At 43.1% G+C, this 20,396-nt stretch overlaps 1 protein-coding gene across 7 annotated transcripts in view; it reads left to right on the top strand.

Annotated features, from left to right (window-relative positions):
* Positions 1-20,396, top strand: part of VPS13D (vacuolar protein sorting 13 homolog D) — a 296,584-nt gene that overhangs the window by 233,299 nt on the left and 42,889 nt on the right. For all 7 annotated transcript variants that reach the window (XR_004441096.1, XM_033228304.1, XM_033228300.1 and 4 more), the window contains 2 exons: positions 3,699-3,831; positions 7,849-8,044. Coding sequence is in view for 6 of the 7 variants with exons in the window: in XM_033228304.1 (XP_033084195.1) it covers positions 3,699-3,831; positions 7,849-8,044 (329 nt within the window). In the remaining variant the exon portion in view is untranslated. The remainder of the gene's footprint in view (positions 1-3,698; positions 3,832-7,848; positions 8,045-20,396) is intronic.

Below are 20,396 nucleotides of genomic sequence, written 5' to 3'. Positions count from 1 at the left end.
ATAGTAAAAGGAGGCCACATGCTTTTTGGTAGTCTGGATTCAATACTCAGAGTGCAGTGAACTGGCCCAGGGCCCTGCCTTTACCACTGTATCCATCATCTTGCTTTGACTTTGGTTTCGTTTCTGGAAAATGTCCTTCCCAGTGAAACCTGATTAACTACTCATCAATACAGGTTTGGTTGGATCATAGATTTTAACATCTACTCAAGTTTTCTGAGTTCTCAAAGCTGTATTTCTAGGGGTGAGTGAAGACTTTTGTAATGGTTGACTGTTAACAAGTGACAAAGGGCCGGGCGCGGTGGCTCAAGCCTGTAATCCCAGCACTTTGGGAGGCCGAGACGGGTGGATCACGAGGTCAGGAGATCGAGACCATCCTGGCTAACACGGTGAAACCCCGTCTCTACTAAAAATACAAAAAAAAAAACTAGCTGGGCGAGGTGGCGGGCGCCTGTAGTCCCAGCTACTCGGGAGGCTGAGGCAGGAGAATGGCGTAAACCCGGGAGGCGGAGCTTGCAGTGAGCTGAGATCCGGCCACTGCACTCCAGTCCGGGAGACAGAGCGAGACTCCGCCTCAAAAAAAAAAAAAAAACAAGTGACAAAGGACAAGTCCGGTTGGCTTGCACAAGCAATTTTTTATGGACAGAGAAACAGGAATTCAGAGAAAAGTCCTACAGTAAGTTGAGATAGGTGTAGGTACCTTTCCATGGCAAAGGTCTTCACCTTACCAAAGAATCCAGCATAAGAGGGAAGAGTGATCTCTTACGTCATCTCATCCCATCCTCCTTGGGTCAGTACATTGTCTTTGTACAGAGAACACCTAGGACCCAGTTGGTGCCGGGGAGCTGAGGCTGCCACAGCAGACTTAGTTGGAAATTAAGCTTTTGGCATAGGCTCACTCATCAACTTTGGATATTAAACTCGTTTAATTGATGGGAGTAGAAGAAGAGGGAGTGATATTGGGCGTTCTGCCTAGATTATTCTCCCATATTCTCTTGGCGGGGGAAATATTACGGGATTTTTAACTTCCTCCTAGTTAGCTGCCAGCAATAGGTAAAAAGCACTTTACCCAACCTCTCTTCTAAGGAAGTCTCTTCTCAAAGAATGTAAGAGCTTGAGAGAAACAGGAAAGACCTGAATAAGACCCTGAAATGGCCGCATTGCTCCTGAGTCTCTTCAGGTGCAGATGTGTCCCCTGGAGACACACAGGACATGGACACACATCACATAACTGTGGTTCTCAAAGCATCTGGGGCACCAGAGAGACACGTTTTTGTCCAGAACCTGAAGAATGCTGGGTGCCTACATAATTCTAAACATAGCAGGGACTCTTATTGATTCTTTCCAAAACAAAGGTCACATTTCCTCTCTGTAGTTTGTGTCCTGGGTTCCTGCTGACTGTTTTGTGTATACGATTGTTACCTTCTCAAAGAGACTGTCAGTTCTTGAGGGCAGGGTTCAAGGCTGCTGTTTGTGTCTTCAGCAGTACCTAAATCTGTCCTGGGCCCAGAGAAAGTGCTTAGTCAAGACATTCTACCTTGGGTCGTAGGTCACACAGTGCCAGAGCTGGAAAGGATTTTGGAAATCATAGAGTCCAGCACTCTAATGTTATAAATGGTACCACTCCAAAAACTTGCTTTGGAGGCTGGTGTTTATCTGCTGGAAGGAGAGGATCTTATTACATTAAACTGTAGTGCAAATGACCATAATTCTAAAGCTTCGACAGGCTTCCCTCAAACAGTGCAGCATGTTCCTCCTTGGACTAGTAGCAGAGTAATAAGAACAGTAAGAATGCTAACAAGATACCAGGCCCCCGAGCCGTTGTCACGAATGCTTCCAGCTACATGACAAAGTGGGTACTGTCGCTCCTCTCTGGATGCAGAGGAGGCTCAGAGGTAGGCCAGCTTGCTCAGGGTCATGTAGTTACCAGAATGGTCGAGGGAGGACTGGAACCGGGTTTGGTCAGATGCCCCAGCTTGTGGCCCTTCTCCTGTACTATGGTAACTCTTGGATGGGGTCTCTGACTGAAGCCACTCCTTAGTGATTCACGGTGCCAGCAGCATCATGTGGTGTTTCCAGTTGTCCTAAAGGAAGTTATTAATTTTCGTTAACTTTAATTCTCTCATTAGACAGGCAGTGATGTGGAAGGCAAGGCAGAAGGCAAACAAATAATGATAGGGGTTACATCTCCGGAAAGGTCAGGAATCACTGCCCTAGGTTGTAAAATATTTGGCCTGAGTAAAGGCATGAGTCTTCCCATAGCTTTTTCCAGGAACCATCACTTGACATGGAATTACTGCTGTGTTCACTGGTCCCTCTTCTGTGCCCAGAACTCACATGTCACTTGTGTCAAGAATCCTCATGACTAAGGTTTCCAAGGCAGATCTGATCTGTGTAACACGCATCCCAACCCCCTTGCCAAAGGAGAAAGAAACAGGCCCCCGGATGGCCACCCAGTTCCTGGGCCTTCCAAGCAGGCAGCTTGCCTCGAGGCTTTCCCCTGAGCCTTGTATCTAAGGAACATTCCTGTGAGTTTTCTAAGAGGTTAGTCCTGGGTCATTGGCACTTAAACCACTTGTTTTGGTAGATCCTTCCTGAGAAGGTTAATTATATATTTGATATCCTTTTCTTTTTATGCCTGAATGATGAGGATAAGTACTCTGTGGTTTATTAACTGTCACTTTAAACCTTTTCAGATTGTCTTGTGACAAAACAGAGTTTTATGTTCTTTTTATCCCAGCTTTGATGGATGAGACAGCTTTTCTGGTTAAAGTATGCCAGGGTAAATAAAATCTCTGAATTGTAGAGAGGGTGGGTTTGCATTTGAAATCATGAGTTCAAGTCTGCCACCTCCTATCAAAGGTGACCTAACCTGTTAATCTTTCTACCGATTTCATTTTTGGCTTTTGACAAATGGAGCTTGGCACCTCATAGGTACTCAGTAATTATTGAATAAATGAAAGACAGCATTACTGGAGGGAGTTTGATGTCTCCAAATATTTGATACCAAACCCTAAAGCAACTGACACATTTCCTGTTTTGAATTCCACTGATTCTTAGAGCAAAGAGCCTATGTTCTTACCATGATACAGTCCCGAAGCTCACTTCTCCTCCCTCAAGACTATTTTGTTATACCTCTCATTTTTTCAGTAAATTTGGAGTAGTATTCTGGAAAGTGAATGTCATTAAAGATTTTTAGTAGTTGCTTTGCAAAGCCTAGTGTCCTCCATTGTATGCATCCCACAATTTGTGTGTGCTCAGTCGTTTTGAGAACCACTCACCTGGGGCAGAGAGTATAGGTAACTGCATTTAAAATATTTAAATTTATTTATATTTAAATTATTGGCCAGGCACAGTGGCTCACACCTGTAATCCCAGACCTTTGGGAGGCCTGGGTGGGCAGATCACTTGAGGTCAGGAGTTCGAGACTAGCCTGACCAACATGGTGAAACCCTACCTCTACTAAAAGTACAAAAATTAGCCAGGTGTGGTGGTACGCACCTGTAATCTCAGCTAGTTGGGAGCCTGAGGCAGGCGAATCACTTGAGCCTGGGAGGCGGAGGTTGCAGTGAGATGAGATCACAGCACTGCAGACCAACATGGGCGTATCTAAAATGTATTTAAATTTATTTAAAGTAATTCAAATAGTAAAAATAGTGCTAAGACTTGAAAACTCTTTTCCTGTTTTTAACTCATTCTAGTTTGCTGGAACATTATCAGATGGCTTAGGGAAGACGATGGACAATCGGCATCAGTCAGAGCGGGAGTACATCAGGTACCACGCAGCTACAAGTGGTGAACACCTTGTAGCCGGCATCCATGGCCTGGCTCATGGTAAGTCGTAGGTGACATCAGGCTCTGCTGCTGCAGGTCCTCAGAGGCGCCTTTGTACCAATCTGATTGCAGCTATAAAAAAAGAGAGCTGGGCTGGACGTGACGGCTCAAGCTTTTAATCCCAGCATTTTGGGAGGCCGAGGAGAGCGGATCGTGAGGTCAGGAGTTTAAGACCAGCCTGGCCAACACAGTGAAACTCCACCTCTACTAAAAATACAAAAATTAGGCCAGGCGCGGTGTCTCACACGTGTAATCCCAGCACTTTGGGAGGTTGAGACGGGTGGATCATTTGAGGTAAAGAGTTCAAGACCAGCCTGGCCAACATGAAGAAACCCCGTCTCTACTAGAAATACAAAAATTAGACAGGTGTGGTGGTACACGCCTGTAATCCCAGCTATTCAGGAGGCTGAGGCAGGAGAATTGCTTGAACCCTGGAGGTGGAGATTGCAATGAGCCGAGATCATGCCACTGCACTCCTGGTGACAGAGCAAGACTCCATTTCAAAAAAAAAAGAAAGCTGACAACAGAGGAAATCCTGTGTTGGTGTACCTTCCAAGATCTCTTACTTTATCCCCCTTGCAGTTGAAATATGACAGCCTGTGAGAACTCCTCATTCGTTTTCTGAATGTTGTGCACATTGCAATTCCTTTCATTCTCTGGCTTCTGTTCCCAAAGTATCATAAGGTGTAATCAACTAGACCTGTTCTTAGAATTGTAGCTGCTGCTTCTCTTCTTAGAATTGTAACCTCTGCCTTCTTAGTGATCATTCCTTCCAAAGAAATTGAAATGGGGAATTGGCGGCCAGGTTTGTAGCCTCGGTGTTTTTTAGTTTTGCATAAATGTGCATTCACTAAAATTATAAATTTATCTGCCTAAGAGATGTTGTTGATGGCGTGAATGCATTTGGTCTCTGACTTTGAATTCTGACTTTTAATGCTTTAATTCTGAGTCATTTGCCTTTTGTTGCATTTTTGTTAACAATTTCTTAGTACAGCATCCAAGGCCCTTGGAACTATAAATCCAGTCAATTTTTCCAACCACCGTCCCTCAGCCATGCTGCACTTTGGCCACACAGAGCTATGTACTGCTTCCCAGGTGTGCCTCCAAGTCCTTGCTCATGCATGGTCCTGCTCTCCCTCCTCTGCCTCACTTCCTTGTCTATCAAAATCCTACTCAACCTGTAAGTCCCAACCCAAATACATTTTCCCAGCTCGATTAGTCCCTGTTAGAGTTCATGACAGAGCACAGTCTGGGCTGTGTATGTCACCAACTGTGTACATCGAGGTCTCTGATAGATTGAGAATGTGAGGAGGGGAGAAAGACCACTTTGTATTCACCTTTATCCTTGCATACCTCACATGACACCTGGCACGTAGCTCATGCATAGTAAGGCTTAGTAAATTAAACTCTTTGTACCAGATCCTTAGGAACCATCCAAAACTATCAGAGTCATATCAAGACTGATCAGTATTAATTATCTGCATTTGGAAGAAGAGGAAGGAATATAGACAGTAAAAAATTATATATCTATTTGTGCTTAGGACACGTTTAGAATAGAGTTTTTGTTTATCAGCTTTCCTAATGGAGAGATTTGGATCAAAATGCCTTTGCTTTTCCTAAGGCTGCCCAACCGTAAAGGGAGCTGTCCCTAAGGAGACATCAGGCCAGAAGTGAAATTTGGCTGAAAGTAACTTGTTTATGAATTTTAAAAGTTGAGTGTTGGGCAATCATTTGGGGTTAAGGTTTAATCATTCTTTCTAGTAACGACAGTACATTGGACTTTTCGAAGACTTTTAAAATGAATATGAAATGCTTTGTTATGTATGGTGGCCTTTATCTGGCCAGCATCCTTGCGGTGTGGAGAGAGCATGACTGTCCTCCCTTTCTGGATGAACACACAAATGTGCTGAAAAAATGCATGATTGGTTCAAAGTTGCAAAATCACCTCTCATCAAGAATCATTCCTATAATGTGTATAGCCTCTCCAGGAGCCAGTGGCTTCATCCAAAGAGGATCCACTGAGCTCTGGGTTATATGAAGGCAGTGTCCTAGAGTGAGAGTCTTCCTTTAGGATGAAAAGACCTTTAGAAGATGACAAGAAACAGAATCCACTCAATCCCCTTGGTTAAGAACTGGGAATTGTGCTCAGTTCTCTCTGCAGGCTCTGCTGGACCCAGGTTCAGTCATGTTCTGTCTCTCAGGTCCTAGTCTGAATTCCTATCCTGTGTGTGCTCTGCCAAGAACTTTGTTCTCAAAGTTTGGGAAGAGGCTGGGTGCAGTGGCTCAGGACAGTAAACCCGGTACTTTAGAAGACCTAGAGGGAGGATTGCTTGAGCCCAGGAGTTTAAGGCTGCAGCAAGCTGTGATCATGCCACTGCACTCCAGCCTGGGTGATAGATGGAGACCCTGTTTCTTAAAAAAAAAAGTTTTGGAAAGAGATATTGCCTCATTGGAGCAAATTTACCCAGAATCCAAAAGAAACGTTGCGAATTGTTAGTGCATTCTCACCCAAGGAGTTTCCTTTACCAATTTGTCTCACTAGAGCTGAAGAGTCTAGAGAGCTTCCTCACACCCCACTGTCAGAGGGTAAACATCCTGTGAGTGTCCCTGGCACAGGTCCTGGAGATGCTCCCCGGACAGGCTGCCTCTTCCCTTCAGTGACTGTGACCTCTTCAGCCTCTGCCAGCTTCTGGCCTCTTCTAAGGTGTTTTCAGCCATTGCTGTCAACTTGCAAAATGTTTGAAATGTCTTTTTGACCTGGATTGGTCTTTTGAACTGACTTCATTGAGGGTCCCAGCCAGCTTTCACAGCTTTTTGGGGTGCTCTTCATGAAGGTTTTATATGATCACCTATACCAAATTTCATCAAAGCATGCAGTAACTTTTACCTTATTTCAAGCATCCCGTGGGGTTGGCCAGTCACCCCCATAGTGTTCTTTGAAAACTGCACTGCAAATGTATACTGTCGGCTCTCTACATCCACAGATTCAACCAACCATGGATGGAAAATACTTGGGAAAAAAAGATTTCGCAAAGTGCCAGAGGGCAAAATGTGAATTTGCCTCACGTTTCAAATACTGTGTTGACTCCACACAAATGAAGTGATATGTGGGCATTGTATTAGCTACTATAAATAATCTAGAGGTGATTTAACCTATACAGGATGGTGTGCATGGGTTATATGCAAGCACCTGCAGCACATTATATAAGGGACTTGAGCATCCTAGGATTTTGGTATCTGCAGGGCGTCCTGGATCAATCCTGCATGGATACTAAGGAACAACTATATTTAGTTATCTCTCTCTGCCCTCCTTCCCTCCCTCCCTCCCTCGGTGTCTCAGTCACCAGGCTGGAGTGCAGTGGCACGATCTTGGCTCACTGCAACCTCCACCTCCTGGGTTCAGGCAATTCTCCTGCCTTAGCCTCCCAAGTAGCTGGCACTACAGACACACATCCCCATGCCCAGCTAATTTTTGTATTTTTAGTAAAGACAGGGTTTCACCATGTAGGCCAGGATGGTCTCGATCTCTTGACCTCGTGATCTGCCTGCTGCGGCCTCCCAAAGTGCTGGGATTACGGGCGTGAGCCACCATGCCCAGCCTCTGCCTTATATGTCATAGAATGCCATCATCTTCAAACTTTCCCCAAAGGCCTGATTTTCTAGTCTCCTATTGATGTAATCCTCTATCTGTATCCTCTCCTGATCGTCCATAGGCTGCCCAAGCTCTGGGATCGAAAAATTGGCCACTGTTAACCTCTCAGCTTTTCTTTGATTTTTTTTTTTTTTAAACTGGAACACACTTTACTTCTGACTAACATGTAACATATATCCTCTGACTCTAGACTTAATGGGCAAATCTGCAGGATCCTCTGTCTGTGAGTTGGCCTGTCTGTGGCCTCTCCGGCACAGAGATTAATAGAATGGCCTTAAGTTATCGTTCCATAATCAAGGGTTTGGCTTTAAATGCTTTTGCTTTTGTCTTTGTCAGGTTACGACAGTCCTTGTCTTTTTCACTAGGTATCATTGGTGGACTGACCAGTGTTATAACTTCGACAGTGGAAGGTGTGAAAACAGAAGGGGGTGTCAGCGGCTTCATATCTGGCCTTGGGAAAGGGCTTGTTGGCACTGTAACCAAGCCAGTGGCAGGCGCCCTGGATTTTGCATCAGAAACAGCCCAGGCGGTGAGAGACACAGCCACACTCAGTGGCCCCAGGTCAGTGGTCGTGGGAAGAGTGGCTTTTACAGTTTCCAGCCTAGGTCTGCTGCTGCTTCTAATCCATACTGATGTGTTTAATTGTGCACTTTCTTAGTTATACGGTTTATAATTCAAATACTTGTAACTGAAATTTCTGATCTGCCTAAAATAAAAACATGAAAATGAGGTACAGAAACCTGGCATGAATTTTTTCAGAGAGAGAGAGATATATATCATATTTTATATATGCTATATATTTTATATATGTATGTATATATAGCATGTTTTATATATAGGTATATATGAGTATGTTATTTTTCTCCACTAGAGAGGTCAGAAATAGGATTAAATTGTTAGAAGTTTCTTCTGTTCACCAAGCCAACTGGATCCCCACATGCCCATGAAGAAAATTGTCAGATTGTAGTCTGGTTCTTACTCCTGCACCCCGTGGTATAGTTCTAGAATCCCCGCAGTTGCAGTTCACCACGTGGGTCTGTTCCTTCTTAATTTTCCTTCTGCTTGAAAGTGCCAGCTCCAGCCTCATAAAGAAAAGTGCCACCCCCCATCCCCCCAGCAGGTCGGCAGTTCTGCTGTGGGATTGCCGCCTGGCCTTGATACCAACTGAGACTGGAAATCAGGGACAGCCCATATGGTTCCACACCCGACAGAACCCAACCACTTTAACATAGCTATTTGCTTGAATGGCCTATTTTAGCTTCCCTTTTCCAGAGTGACTACTTGGGGATTCTTATCAACAAAGGGTATAATGAATGTTAAGGGCCCAGCCAAGCTAGACTCGACTTAAGCCCAGAAGGATTTTGCTGCTGCCTCGATAATAGATTTTCCCTGAGTGAATTAGTACGCCCTTTTAGAATGCCTAGGGCCTGGCCCACGTCCACACTCTGTCACTCCCTCAAATAGGATGTGAAGTGAAATTGTCCCCAATTGAAGTGAATCCATTTGTCTGTCACCAGGAAAACTTACTGAAGACACATTACTGCAGTAGGGGAAACGCTCCGATTGTGGACTGGGGCCATGCAGTGTGCTGTGCCAGAATGCCTTCCATCTGGAAGCAGCTGAGTAAACTCTGTATGGTTTACTTTAGTTAAGTTACATTCTATTCTCAGATACAAAACTAAAACAATCCTTGAGTATATTTTGAAGCATTTATGAAGCTGTGGGGAGGGGCAGGCAGTGAGGAGGCTTCGAAAGTATTTCCAGTTAGTTTTTCCATCTCTGCTCGAAGCCCAAGAAGTCCACCTCCAGTATTTGTTAAGATAATAAGACTTAATGAAGTGTAAAGCTGAAGACGCCTAAGAGTTCCCAAAGAAGCATGTGTATTCTTAAAATGTCAAAATAGCCAAGGGATTGATTGACAAAAAGGGTTCAAGGTATACGTGATAAATTTTTTAAAGATGATTTTGTGCTGTGAAGTTTTAATAATGTTGACAAGAAAGAAATGGCTTGAATTTTATACATTGTCAGCTTGAAAGTCTTGATGAGGTTTTTCATTCTTTTTAGGAGCACAAGTGATGTGTCCACAGTCACTGCAGAAAGAATGTCTTTGAGAGGGACATTCTTGTCGTCTTTATTAGTTGTTCAACATTGTCGTGTGATTTTGTGTCAGCCAGTCCATAGCTGCCATTTACTCATTCCCTGTCAGTAAATAGTCATTGAAAATTCCCTATGAACTCAGGGTTGGGAATAGCAGAAACCAAAACTCTCCCTGGTCTCAAAGAGCTTATAATCAAGCAGGGCAGCAAACATAAAACAATCATATAAACACTTATTTGCTGAAATTGTGACAATGACATAGAGGAGACTTACAGGGTGCTGTGAGACTATGATCAGAGAAGGTGATGAGGAGAAGGAGGGTGGCTAACCTAGTGATCAGGGGAGTTGAGACAGGCTTTTCCAGGGAAGTAATATTTGAGGTGAAGCCTGGAGTATGAAGTAGGAGTTGGCCAGGGGAAGAGAAGAGAGAATCACCTTCCGGGTAAAAGGGAACTACTGTGTGTGCAACACCAAAAGGAAGGAACTTATCTATGTGCCAGGCATTGTCTTTGTGCTTCCACGTGTGGAATCCCATTTAATCTTCATACTTGATTTACAAATGAAGACAAGACAGTCCAGAGAAGCTTGTCTCAAGTCATGGAGCTTTCTCCACAGCCACACAGCTGGTCAGAGATGGTAGACCTAGACTCATACCCAGCCTATCTCTTGACCCTGTGTCCAGCAGCACTGCTTTGCACCCTGCTGCCTCGGTCTGCGGGGTGGGGGCTCATTGGATTTCTCTTGTACATGTTTCAGAGTCAGTTAGTGTCAAGATATGGCATTCCAGATAGTTACTTCCCTGCTGACTCAAGATTTACTTTACTATTACCTACATGCTGACATGATTCAGGTCTTGACCAACATTGCATTTTTCTCTGTCTGGTTCCTCTGGCCTGCCACCTTAGCCTTATCCGGACCTCAGCAGCAGAGACCATGCCCTCACAAAGGCACTGGGGAGGCATTCACAGTCAGCACCAGCCACTCCTCATCTCAGCCCAATGAAGTTTTACATTTCCATGTAGATGAGGCACTCGGGATATAGAAAAGTTGTGCAGCTTGACTCAAAGCAGACAGTAATTGGGCAGCCTAATTGAAGTTGAACTGCAAGTTCCAACTTTGTAGGCTGCAGAAAAAAATGAATAACGAAGTTTAACTGCAAGTTTCATGACACAGCTATCTGCCTAACCATTCACTCCTCCTGGAAACAAAAACCACCGTGATAATTGAGGCACAGCCCATCTTCATATATCCTCAAAGGAGGGGGATTAACTTCCACATCCCTTCTCTATTCCTGGAGGTGCCAGTAGCAGGAGAGCCATGGCAGAAGTTGCCAGAGGCAAGAGGGGCATATGTTTGGATTAGTGGATCAGTGTCCTTTTTTGTGCAGAAAAAGCCAAAATTACAGATTTTTCTGAAGGGATAAATAGCAGCCGTATCAGCATTGTCCCTCAGTCCATTTGTCCTGGTCCAGAAGTATTCATGAGGAGCCATGCGTTAGAAGAGAGTGCTTGGGCTGGGCGTGGTGACTCACACCTGTAATCCTACACTCTGGGAGGCCAAGGTGGTAGGATCGCTTGAGCCCAGGAGTTTGAGACCAGCCTGGGCACCATATTGCTGGGTATGGTGGTGTGCACCTCTGGTCCTTGCTACTTGGGAGGCTGAGGTGGGAAGACTGCTGGAGCCTGGAAGGTTGAGGCTGCAGTGAGCTATGATTGTGCCCCTGCACTCCAGCCTGGTCAACAGTGAGACCCTGTCAAACACAGAGAGAACGCTTGATCTGGAAAACAACAGGCCAGAGTCCCAGCCTCCTTACTTATTAGCTTTGGGCCCTGGGTCAAGTCAAGACATCTATGTAAGACTCAATTTTAGTTTTTTCGTCTATAAATTGGGGATAAATTTATTTCTCTGTTTATTCTACTTCTCAGGAGTTTGAAGCCCAACCAGAGTTATTTTAATGTGGAAGCTATAAAGAACTATAAAAATGCTGGGTGATATTATTTTAAAGTCCTACTAAAGGAGCGCAGAGATCCTTGCAGGTGGAGAAATGTTTCAGTGCCAGTTTGTTCTGATGACACTGTATCTCTTAGGAACATACTGGCTCTAACACTATCACCGAGGGATAAATCACCCTGGTTTCTTGGAAGTGAGTTATAACCATCTCCAACCATCCCAGTTGATTGAACAGGATCCAGGGGTGTTACTCAGGGTTTTTCCCCACTGTTTAGACAACAGGGACTAACAAATGATTTGAAGGGATTAGAAGTGAGATTCTGACCGAAGGTTGACCTGAGCCCAGGGACCAAGCCAGGAATAGAACCCAAGAGTCCAAGAGTTCTGCCTCTGAGCCTGCAATTGGAATGAGACTTTCTGCTTCCTTTGTAATATTTCATCCAAGTAAAGGCTTAGATCTTAGCATCTATGTTTTAAAAGACCCAAATTTTAAGCAGATGATAGGAAAGTAAGCCATAAAACTGTGAAAGAGTACTCCTTCCAGTAATCCATCTGAAAAGTGGCCTTACAGGAAACATTGGCTCCTTTTTGTGTTTATTTGAACATGATTTTATTTATAGGGAACCCCCCTCCTTCTGTTCTTTTAGATTAAAATACTTCCAAGTTCTCCTTGTTGGAGTGCGCTGGCATTCCAAACGACAGCCACCTAACTTTCCTCTGAAATTTCCAGGCAACCCAATAGTTCTCAGGAAGGCAGGTGGGGGTGGGGAGAGAAGAGGGCGGAGGACTGCAGAGCCTTTGGCCTCAACATGAGTGTTGTGGACCAATATCCCCCACTGCATTTGTTCACTGTACAAGTATGTGTGGTTTGGAACTGAAATAGGAAACCTTTTCCAAGGCAACGTTCTGCTGGCTCAGGTTGCATCTTCTGGCCTACGTGTATTGGGCCACATTTGTCTGTTCCCAAGTAAAGTTTATGAAAATGGCACAGATGCAGCCACACTTGAGGTGCCACTGAAGCTATGTGAAGAGCCTGCTACCCTTCAAACAGACCAGGCCCAAGCAAGGTGCCAAGCCATGTAAGAGTGCCCAGTCCACTGTGTAAATGTGACGGCCTCTGATGGTAGTGTTTGAAAAGATACTTAGTAGAAAGTTGCAGAGACTCAGGAGCAGCCGTTTCACAAAAGAAGGCAAAAATACCTTTGAGAAGAAAGGAATGTCTGCCTCTCACTATGTGTTTGCTTGTTTGTTTCTCCAGATACCATCTGTTGCAGACTATGGGGTGCATGACATTTTAGGGAAGTAGCAGATGAAGATTGATGAAGCTGGGCCCTGAGGTTTCCTCTAAAATATTTCTTCACCTTTTAAGTCAAGACCCAAAAGTGGGGAGAGAAGTAGGAGTTGGCAGAACTTGAAATATTTAAACTAATTTAGCAAAGCTCAGGAGTGTTGGAGCTTATCTTGTTATTTAAGTTAGATAAGGAGGAAGGGGAATTTGAAGGATAATGATAGATCAGTGTTGAAGAATATAGCCATCAGGACTGATAATGTTCTGGAATCCCAGGACCCTCAGATTGTGCACGTATATGTAAATTCCATTTGCTCTAAGAGCTTTTGAAAAAGAAACTTTTTGGTTGATTTCACAGAAAAGATTTATGGTGGGCGTATTTGACTTTTTCAGTAAAAACAGTCCCAACACACCACCCAAAATCTGTTAAGACACTTCTGGTGGCCGGGCGCGGTGGCTCAAGCCTATAATCCCAGCACTTTGGGAGGCCGAGACGGGTGGATCACGAGGTCAGGAGATCGAGACCATCCTGGCTAACATGGTGAAACCCCGTCTCTACTAAAAAATACAAAAAACTAGCCGGGCGAGGTGGCGGGCCCCTGTAGTCCCAGCTACTCGGGAGGCTGAGGCAGGAGAATGGCGTAAACCCGGGAGGCGGAGCTTGCGGTGAGCTGAGATCCGGCCACTGCACTCTAGCCTGGGCGACAGAGCGAGACTCTGTCTCAAAAAAAAAAAAAAAAAAAAAGACACTTCTGGTGAATAACCTCTTAGATGTGAAACGGAAATGGGTTTTCTTAAGGAAATGCCCCTTTCGTTAACAGTGTTTGCACCTTACTCATGATTCTCCAGGATAAAAGGACTAAGACTGTCTTGGGTCACTAGAGCCTGAATGCAGTCAGGTTGGACAGGTCAGCAAAAAGTCTGCAAAGAGAACTTAGGAAATGCTACCATTAACTTTTTCATACTAGTTGGGTAATACTGCTTTTAATTACTGTGCTCTGAAAGCAGCTATTTCTTATACTTGGTATTACACATAGCACATCAAGCAGAATTGGCTTGAGTTGAGCCTTTAGGGAACTTCCAAAGGTAAAAATTGAGTAAAGATTCAAATGTTTATTAGGATATACCAGCATTCATCTTTTTTCCCCACTAATATTCCATTCAAGGCAGGAGAGTAGGCTGATACTCTATGTATCTAGAAGTGGATCAAGTTCAATATTTCTTTCAGAGTTCCTGTTCCTTAAAACTGTAAATGGGTTTTATATTTTATTCCATGTTTGGCTTCATAAGAAAATATTTTTAATTGTTACCCAGTAAAAGTAACATTTCAGAAAGATCTGATATGTTATCTTGTGGCTCCTGCCTCATACTCATCTAGGAAGTTCCAGCAGGCTCCTTCCAGATGAGTTCTGTATGCTGTGGTGGCATCCATATACAGTCATGTATATGGTAAGGGTGAAAAGCTGGCACTTGTACCTGTTTGACCCTAAGGCTCTGTTCTAGTCTTTGGGCATATCTGTCTTTTGGCTTGGTAACCATCTGCTGCTTGGGACAGCCACTGTGTTAGTTAACATGTCAGTTTCATCATGAAAAAGGAATTACATTTCAGTGAAACTGAAAAATTATTGCTATATCCAGCTGAAGGGAAGGGACTGTCAAATCTCTCCTCTGTTGTCCAAACATGGCACAGTAGATATAGTGACAGTCCCTTTATCTTCTACTCACCCTTGCATATATGTTTGTGAGGTGACAGCCATATATTCTCACTTCCCGATCTTGCCAAACCGGGTCTTTCCAGAGAATGCTTGAAGGTAGATGGGTCATTTACATGAGCAACCCCAGAAGAACGCTAAGGTCTATGTTGATAACATTGGATGTCTCACTTGGCTCTGAAATTAAGCTGATGAAATCATAGAATCAGATATTTTATTTTTATTTTTTTCGAGACAGAGTCTTGCTCTGTCACCCAGGCTGGAGTGCAGCGGCACAATCTCGGCTCACTGCATCCTCCACCTCCCAGGTTCAAGCAGTTCTCCTGCCTCAGCCTCCAGAGTAGCTGGGATGGCAGGCGCACGCCACCTCGCCCAGCTAATTCTTATATTTTCAGTAGAGATGGGGTTTCACCATGTTGGCCAGGCTGGTCTTGAACTCCTGACCTCATGATCTGCTGACCTTGACCTTTCAAAGTGTTGGGATTACAGGCGTGAGCCAACACGCCCAGCCAGGATCAGATATTTTAAAGAAGCATCTTAACAGTCCTTCTTGCCTTATAAGTTAAAATTCCTCTCACAGGAACATAAGCAGAGAAATCTTATTTTCTGAGACAGGCTTCTTCCCTCTCGCTGAACTCTAAATACTGTATTCCCCTTTCACTCAAAGGCCCCAGACGATGCCATTCTCATTATAACATAACTTATGGAAAGCTCAGATCTATTGTTGGAAAAAATGCAAAGTGTGTGTGTTCATGCACACACGTGTTTGAGAAAAGCCTTTCCATTTCTGAAATCCCAAGAGTCATTTTTATGCAAGATTATCTGTTAGGAGAAAACCCACTTTTTTGGTCATGGTACATTATAATCATTTCTAGAAAGGAGAGCATTTAATTTTTGCCATTTTTGGCATGCAGAGATGACTGACTTCATAGAAACCACACAATCCTGCCTCCAAAAGTTAAAAAAAAAAAAAAAATCTACTGAATTTACATCTGAATCAACATCTCTTCAAAGTCCAGTCCTTGCATCTCAACCAACAGGTCCTTGTGCAAAGAAAAGGAGTGGGAAGTGTAATTTGGAGTTATTCCATTTACTTTCTGATTTGAGGTTATTCCATTTAAAAATTAAATAATGTAGCCATTATACATCTGTAGTCCCTTCTGTGTTCAGTGAATTTGTTTTTAAAACTCTAAGGTGGCACCTAATATTACATATGTATAAGATAGACATTTGAGATTTTTGGCTTGAACTTCAAGAAAAAATAAAACAGTATCTATATTTCTTTTTGAGAAAAAAATTTGTATTTTGTGCATTAGAGAAAGTTGAAGAGCCATTTGTTATTTGTGGAACTCCTCAGTAAAGGCATTGGATTTACTTATTTTTAGGTTTTCATGACTATCCCATGTCTCTCATGGTTTTCCCTTACAGCATCATCCACCTTTGCTCAAGATAAAATTGAAATCTTTAACAGGAGGACCCAGGTTTGAGTTCAACTCGCCTGCTCCCAGAGAGCTTTAGACTGGAAGATAATTCTGAGATACACCGGCAGGGACTTAAAGACTCACTGTTGTATTACAGATAATGGCTCGGAAGTATTGAGGAAAGGGAAGATAGGTTTGGGTGTTATAATTCATCCATGGTTTTCTTGCCCTGATATATTTATCTGGTAGTCTTTTGCCAGACTCCTTTTCAAAGACATTTTCTTGCTAAATTTCTCACTAACTTGTCAAATGGAGGAAAAATAAGGTTGAATTAATAAAACGTTCTTATCACAATATACTCTAAAAGAAGCTGGGTGTGGTGGCTCACACCTGTAATCCCAACACTTTGGGAAGCTGGGGCAGGTAGATCATTTGAGCTCACAAGCTCAAGACCAGCCTGGGCAACATAGTGAAACCCTGTCTCTACAAAAATATACAAAAATTAGCCGGGTGTGGTGGCACACACCTGTGGTGGTCCCACTTACTCCAGAGGCTGAGGCAAGAAAATCGCTTGAGCCCAGGAGGTCAAGGCTGGAGTGAGCTGAGATTGCGCCACTGCACTCCAGCCTGGGTGATGGGAGTGAAACCCTGTCTCAAAAAAAAAAAAACTTTTGTTATATTGGGCTTATATAATTCAAATTAATAATGTTACTTATCTGTATCCTTAGTGGATTTACTTAAATACATTGAGGAAACCACTTTCTGATTAGCAGAGAGAATTTGTACATATGGGTTCCTTTAGAACAGAGGGTCTCTCCCAGCACTTTGGGAGGCCGAGACGGGCGGATCACGAGGTCAGGAGATCGAGACCATTATGGCTAACACGGTGAAACCCCGTCTCTACTAAAAAAAAAGTACAAAAAAATTAGCCGGGCGAGATGGCGGGCGCCTGTAGTCCCAGCTACTTGGGAGGCTGAGGCGAGAGAATGGCGTAAACCCGGGAGGCGGAGCTTGCAGTGAGCTGAGATCCGGCCACTGCACTCCAGCCTGGGCGACAGAGCGAGACTCCGTCTCAAAAAAAAAGAACAGAGGGTCTCAAAATATGGTCTAGGGACCCCCTGGGGAACCCCAGATCCATAACCTAAAACCTATTTGTATATATTCATATACTTATATATGAATTTATAGATTTATAAATTTAAATTTATGTTTATAGATTTAAATTGATAGATTTAAAAATTTATAACAATTTTTATAATAGTATTCTCTAAAGAGTATTCAGTGGAGTTTTCCAGAAGTTACACGATGTGTGATATTGTAACAGATTGACTGTAGAAGCAGATAGGAGAATACAGCTGTTTTCCAGTTAGCAAGACTGAAGAGATTTATGAAAATGTGCAGGTGCCACTCTCCTCACCTTCTGTGACTCTGCATACATGCCACCAGCCAACAAATGTACCTGGTTAATTTTTTTGACAAGCTGCTTTATTTGAAAATACGGTGATTGATAATCCATCATCTTGCTGATAAATGATGGACTAATTCGGACTAAACCGTAGGAGCCGCCGTAATGCAATGCTTCCCTTTAGCTTCCTGCCAACAGTTGTCAGCCCTCCTGGTTTGCTCCTGACTTTTACTGGGATTCTGGAAGTAACCATTGGAAAGATTTTATCACATATCAGAAAGACCTCTTACAATAATTTACCTCATTTAGTCCTTCACCTTAACCTACCATCCCAATAAATTTTCATTTCGGCAGGATAGTAAGTGTAGAGTAGATTACTTCAAAGTGCAGGATCTTGTCCAAAGGCTGCTTGGTTGTATTTGCACTGCCCTGACTCTTGCAGGTACTCGAGAAGGTGTATCTGTTTCAGAATTCACTTGCCAAAACCTCAACTTTCTCCCCTAGCAAAGTTGGTGGAGTAGGATAAACCCACAATATTTGGATAAGCTCCTTTGAACTCCTTGTAGAAAGCAGTTTTTATGAGGCAGTTGTTCTGTGTTAACACCAGAGACAACTCCTAGCAGATTTCCCCAAACATACTTCAAACATCGATAATGGCAGGGGTGACCCAAACTGTATCATAAAATCCCAGGGACTGCAGGAGACTTCAAAGGCGAGACAGAGCAAAACCTCACCTCTCGTTATGAAGCGTATGGGTCACAGGAATCCTGGCTAGAATCCATGGTGATCTCACGGAGTGATGCCAGGATGGACAGAGGCCAGGGCTCATCGATTCCCTAGACTTTACGGATTGCCCCAGCACAGTTAGAGTGGTAATAACTGGCACCTGCCCACCTCCTGAGGCGTTAGAGGCCAAATTACCACATGTGAAGTGCTTTTCTATCCTTTAGTGAGACGATGCAAATCTTCAAGTGTGCTTCTATTTTTGTTTGAACTATTGAGGGCCCACTTTATTCAGTTAAGCCAATTCTGACTTGTGATATTCAGATCCATCACTTAGTGCGTTTAGGCAAATTGACAGTAGAAATTTATTAATTCAGTCTTGAACTCCTGCTATATTTCAGGCATTTAATAGGTATTAAGTACTGGAAATATTTAAATAATTGAGGACAAACTGCTCTGAAGAATCACCAAGCTGTTTGATTTGTGTGTTAATATTCTTAAGTCACTCTTACATGGTCATTAAAGCAGTTTCCCTATAGTTTTCTTGAAGAACTCATTTTTTAGTGATTTGACTTACTGTTTATTCTTGAAAACAACAAAATTGCATTTGTGTATATGGTGTGTGTTGGGGGGGTTAATTACAGGCATTTTTTCCCTCATTACCGGGTCCATCACACCTCCTTGAAAACAATTGTTATAGTTTTACTAATTGTTTATAAAATTAGCTAGTGATCCTCTGATTTTTTAGTTTTTTTATACCTTAGATGTATTTAATAAATATTTAGTATCTTCTGTGCAATTAATAAGAACAGTGTTGGCCAGGCGTGGTGGCTCACGCCTGTAATCCCAGGACGTTGGGAGGCTGAGGTGGGCAGATCACCTGAGGCCAGAGTTCAAGACTAGCCTGGCCAACGTGATGAAACCCTGTCTCTACTAAAAATACAGAAATTAGCTGGGCATGGTGGCACACACCCCTAGTCCCAGCTACTCAGGAGGCTGAGACATGAGAATTGCTTGAACCTAGGAGGCAGAGGTTGCAGTGAGCTGAAATTGTGCCACTGCACTCCAGCCTGGGTAACAGAGTAAGACTCTGTCTCAAAAAAAGAAGAACAACATCTAGTTCTAGATCCTTGAGGAATTGCCATACTGTTTTCCATAATGGTTGAACTAGTTTACAATCCCACCAACAGTGTAAAAGTGTTCCTATTTCTCCACATCCTCTCCAACACCTGTTGTTTCCTGACTTTTTAATGATTGCCATTCTAACTGGTGTGAGATGGTATCTCATTGTGGTTTTGATGTGCATTTCTCTGATGGCGAGTGATGATGAGCATTTTTTCATGTGTCTGTTGGCTGTATGAATGTCTTCTTTTGAGAAATGTCTGTTCATATCCTTTGCCCACTTTTTGATGGGGTTGTTTGTTTTTTTCTTGTATATTTGTTTGAGTTCTTTGTAGATTCTGGATATTAGCCCTTTGTCAGATGAGTAGATTGCAAAAATTTTCTCCCATTCTGTAGGTTGCCTGTTCACTCTGATGGTAGTTTCTTTTGCTGTGCAGAAGCTCTTTAGTTTAATTAGATCCCATTTGTCAATTTTGGCTTTTGCTGCCGTTGCTTTTGGTGTTTTAGACATGAAGTCCTTGCCCATGCCTATGTCCTGAATGGTACTACCTAGGTTTTCTTCTAGGGTTTTTATGGTATTAGGTCTAACATTTAAGTCTCTAATCCATCTTGAATTAATCTTCGTATAAGGAGTAAGGAAAGGACCTAGTTTCAGCTTTCTACTTATGGCTAGCCAATTTTCCCAGCACCATTTATTAAATAGGGAATCCTTTCCCCATTTCTTGTTTCTCTCAGGTTTGTCAAAGATCAGATGGCTGTAGATGTGTGGTATTATTTCTGAGGACTCTGTTCTGTTCCACTGGTCTATATCTCTGTTTTGGTACCAGTACCATGCTGTTTTGGTTACTGTAGCCTTGTAGTATAGTTTGAAGTCAGGTAGCGTGACGCCTCCAGCTTTGTCCTTTTGACTTAGGATTGTCTTGGCAATGCGGGCTCTTTTTTGGTTCCATATGAACTTTAAAGCAGTTTTTTCCAATTCTGTGAAGAAAGTCATTGGTAGCTTGATGGGAATGGCATTGAATCTATAAATAACCTTGGGCAGTATGGCCATTTTCACGATATTGATTCTTCCTATCCATGAGCATGGTATGTTCTTCCATTTGTTTGTGTTCTCTTTGATTTCACTGAGCAGTGGTTTGTAGTTCTGCTTGAAGAGGTCCTTTACATCCCTTGTAAGTTGGATTCCTAGGTATTT

This window comes from Trachypithecus francoisi, unplaced genomic scaffold, assembly GCF_009764315.1.
Source record: "Trachypithecus francoisi isolate TF-2019V2 unplaced genomic scaffold, Tfra_2.0 Lachesis_group12, whole genome shotgun sequence".
Lineage (NCBI taxonomy): Eukaryota > Metazoa > Chordata > Mammalia > Primates > Cercopithecidae > Trachypithecus > Trachypithecus francoisi.
The sequence above is the reverse complement of the archived record's forward strand: the minus strand, read 5'-3'. Positions and strand labels throughout refer to the sequence as shown.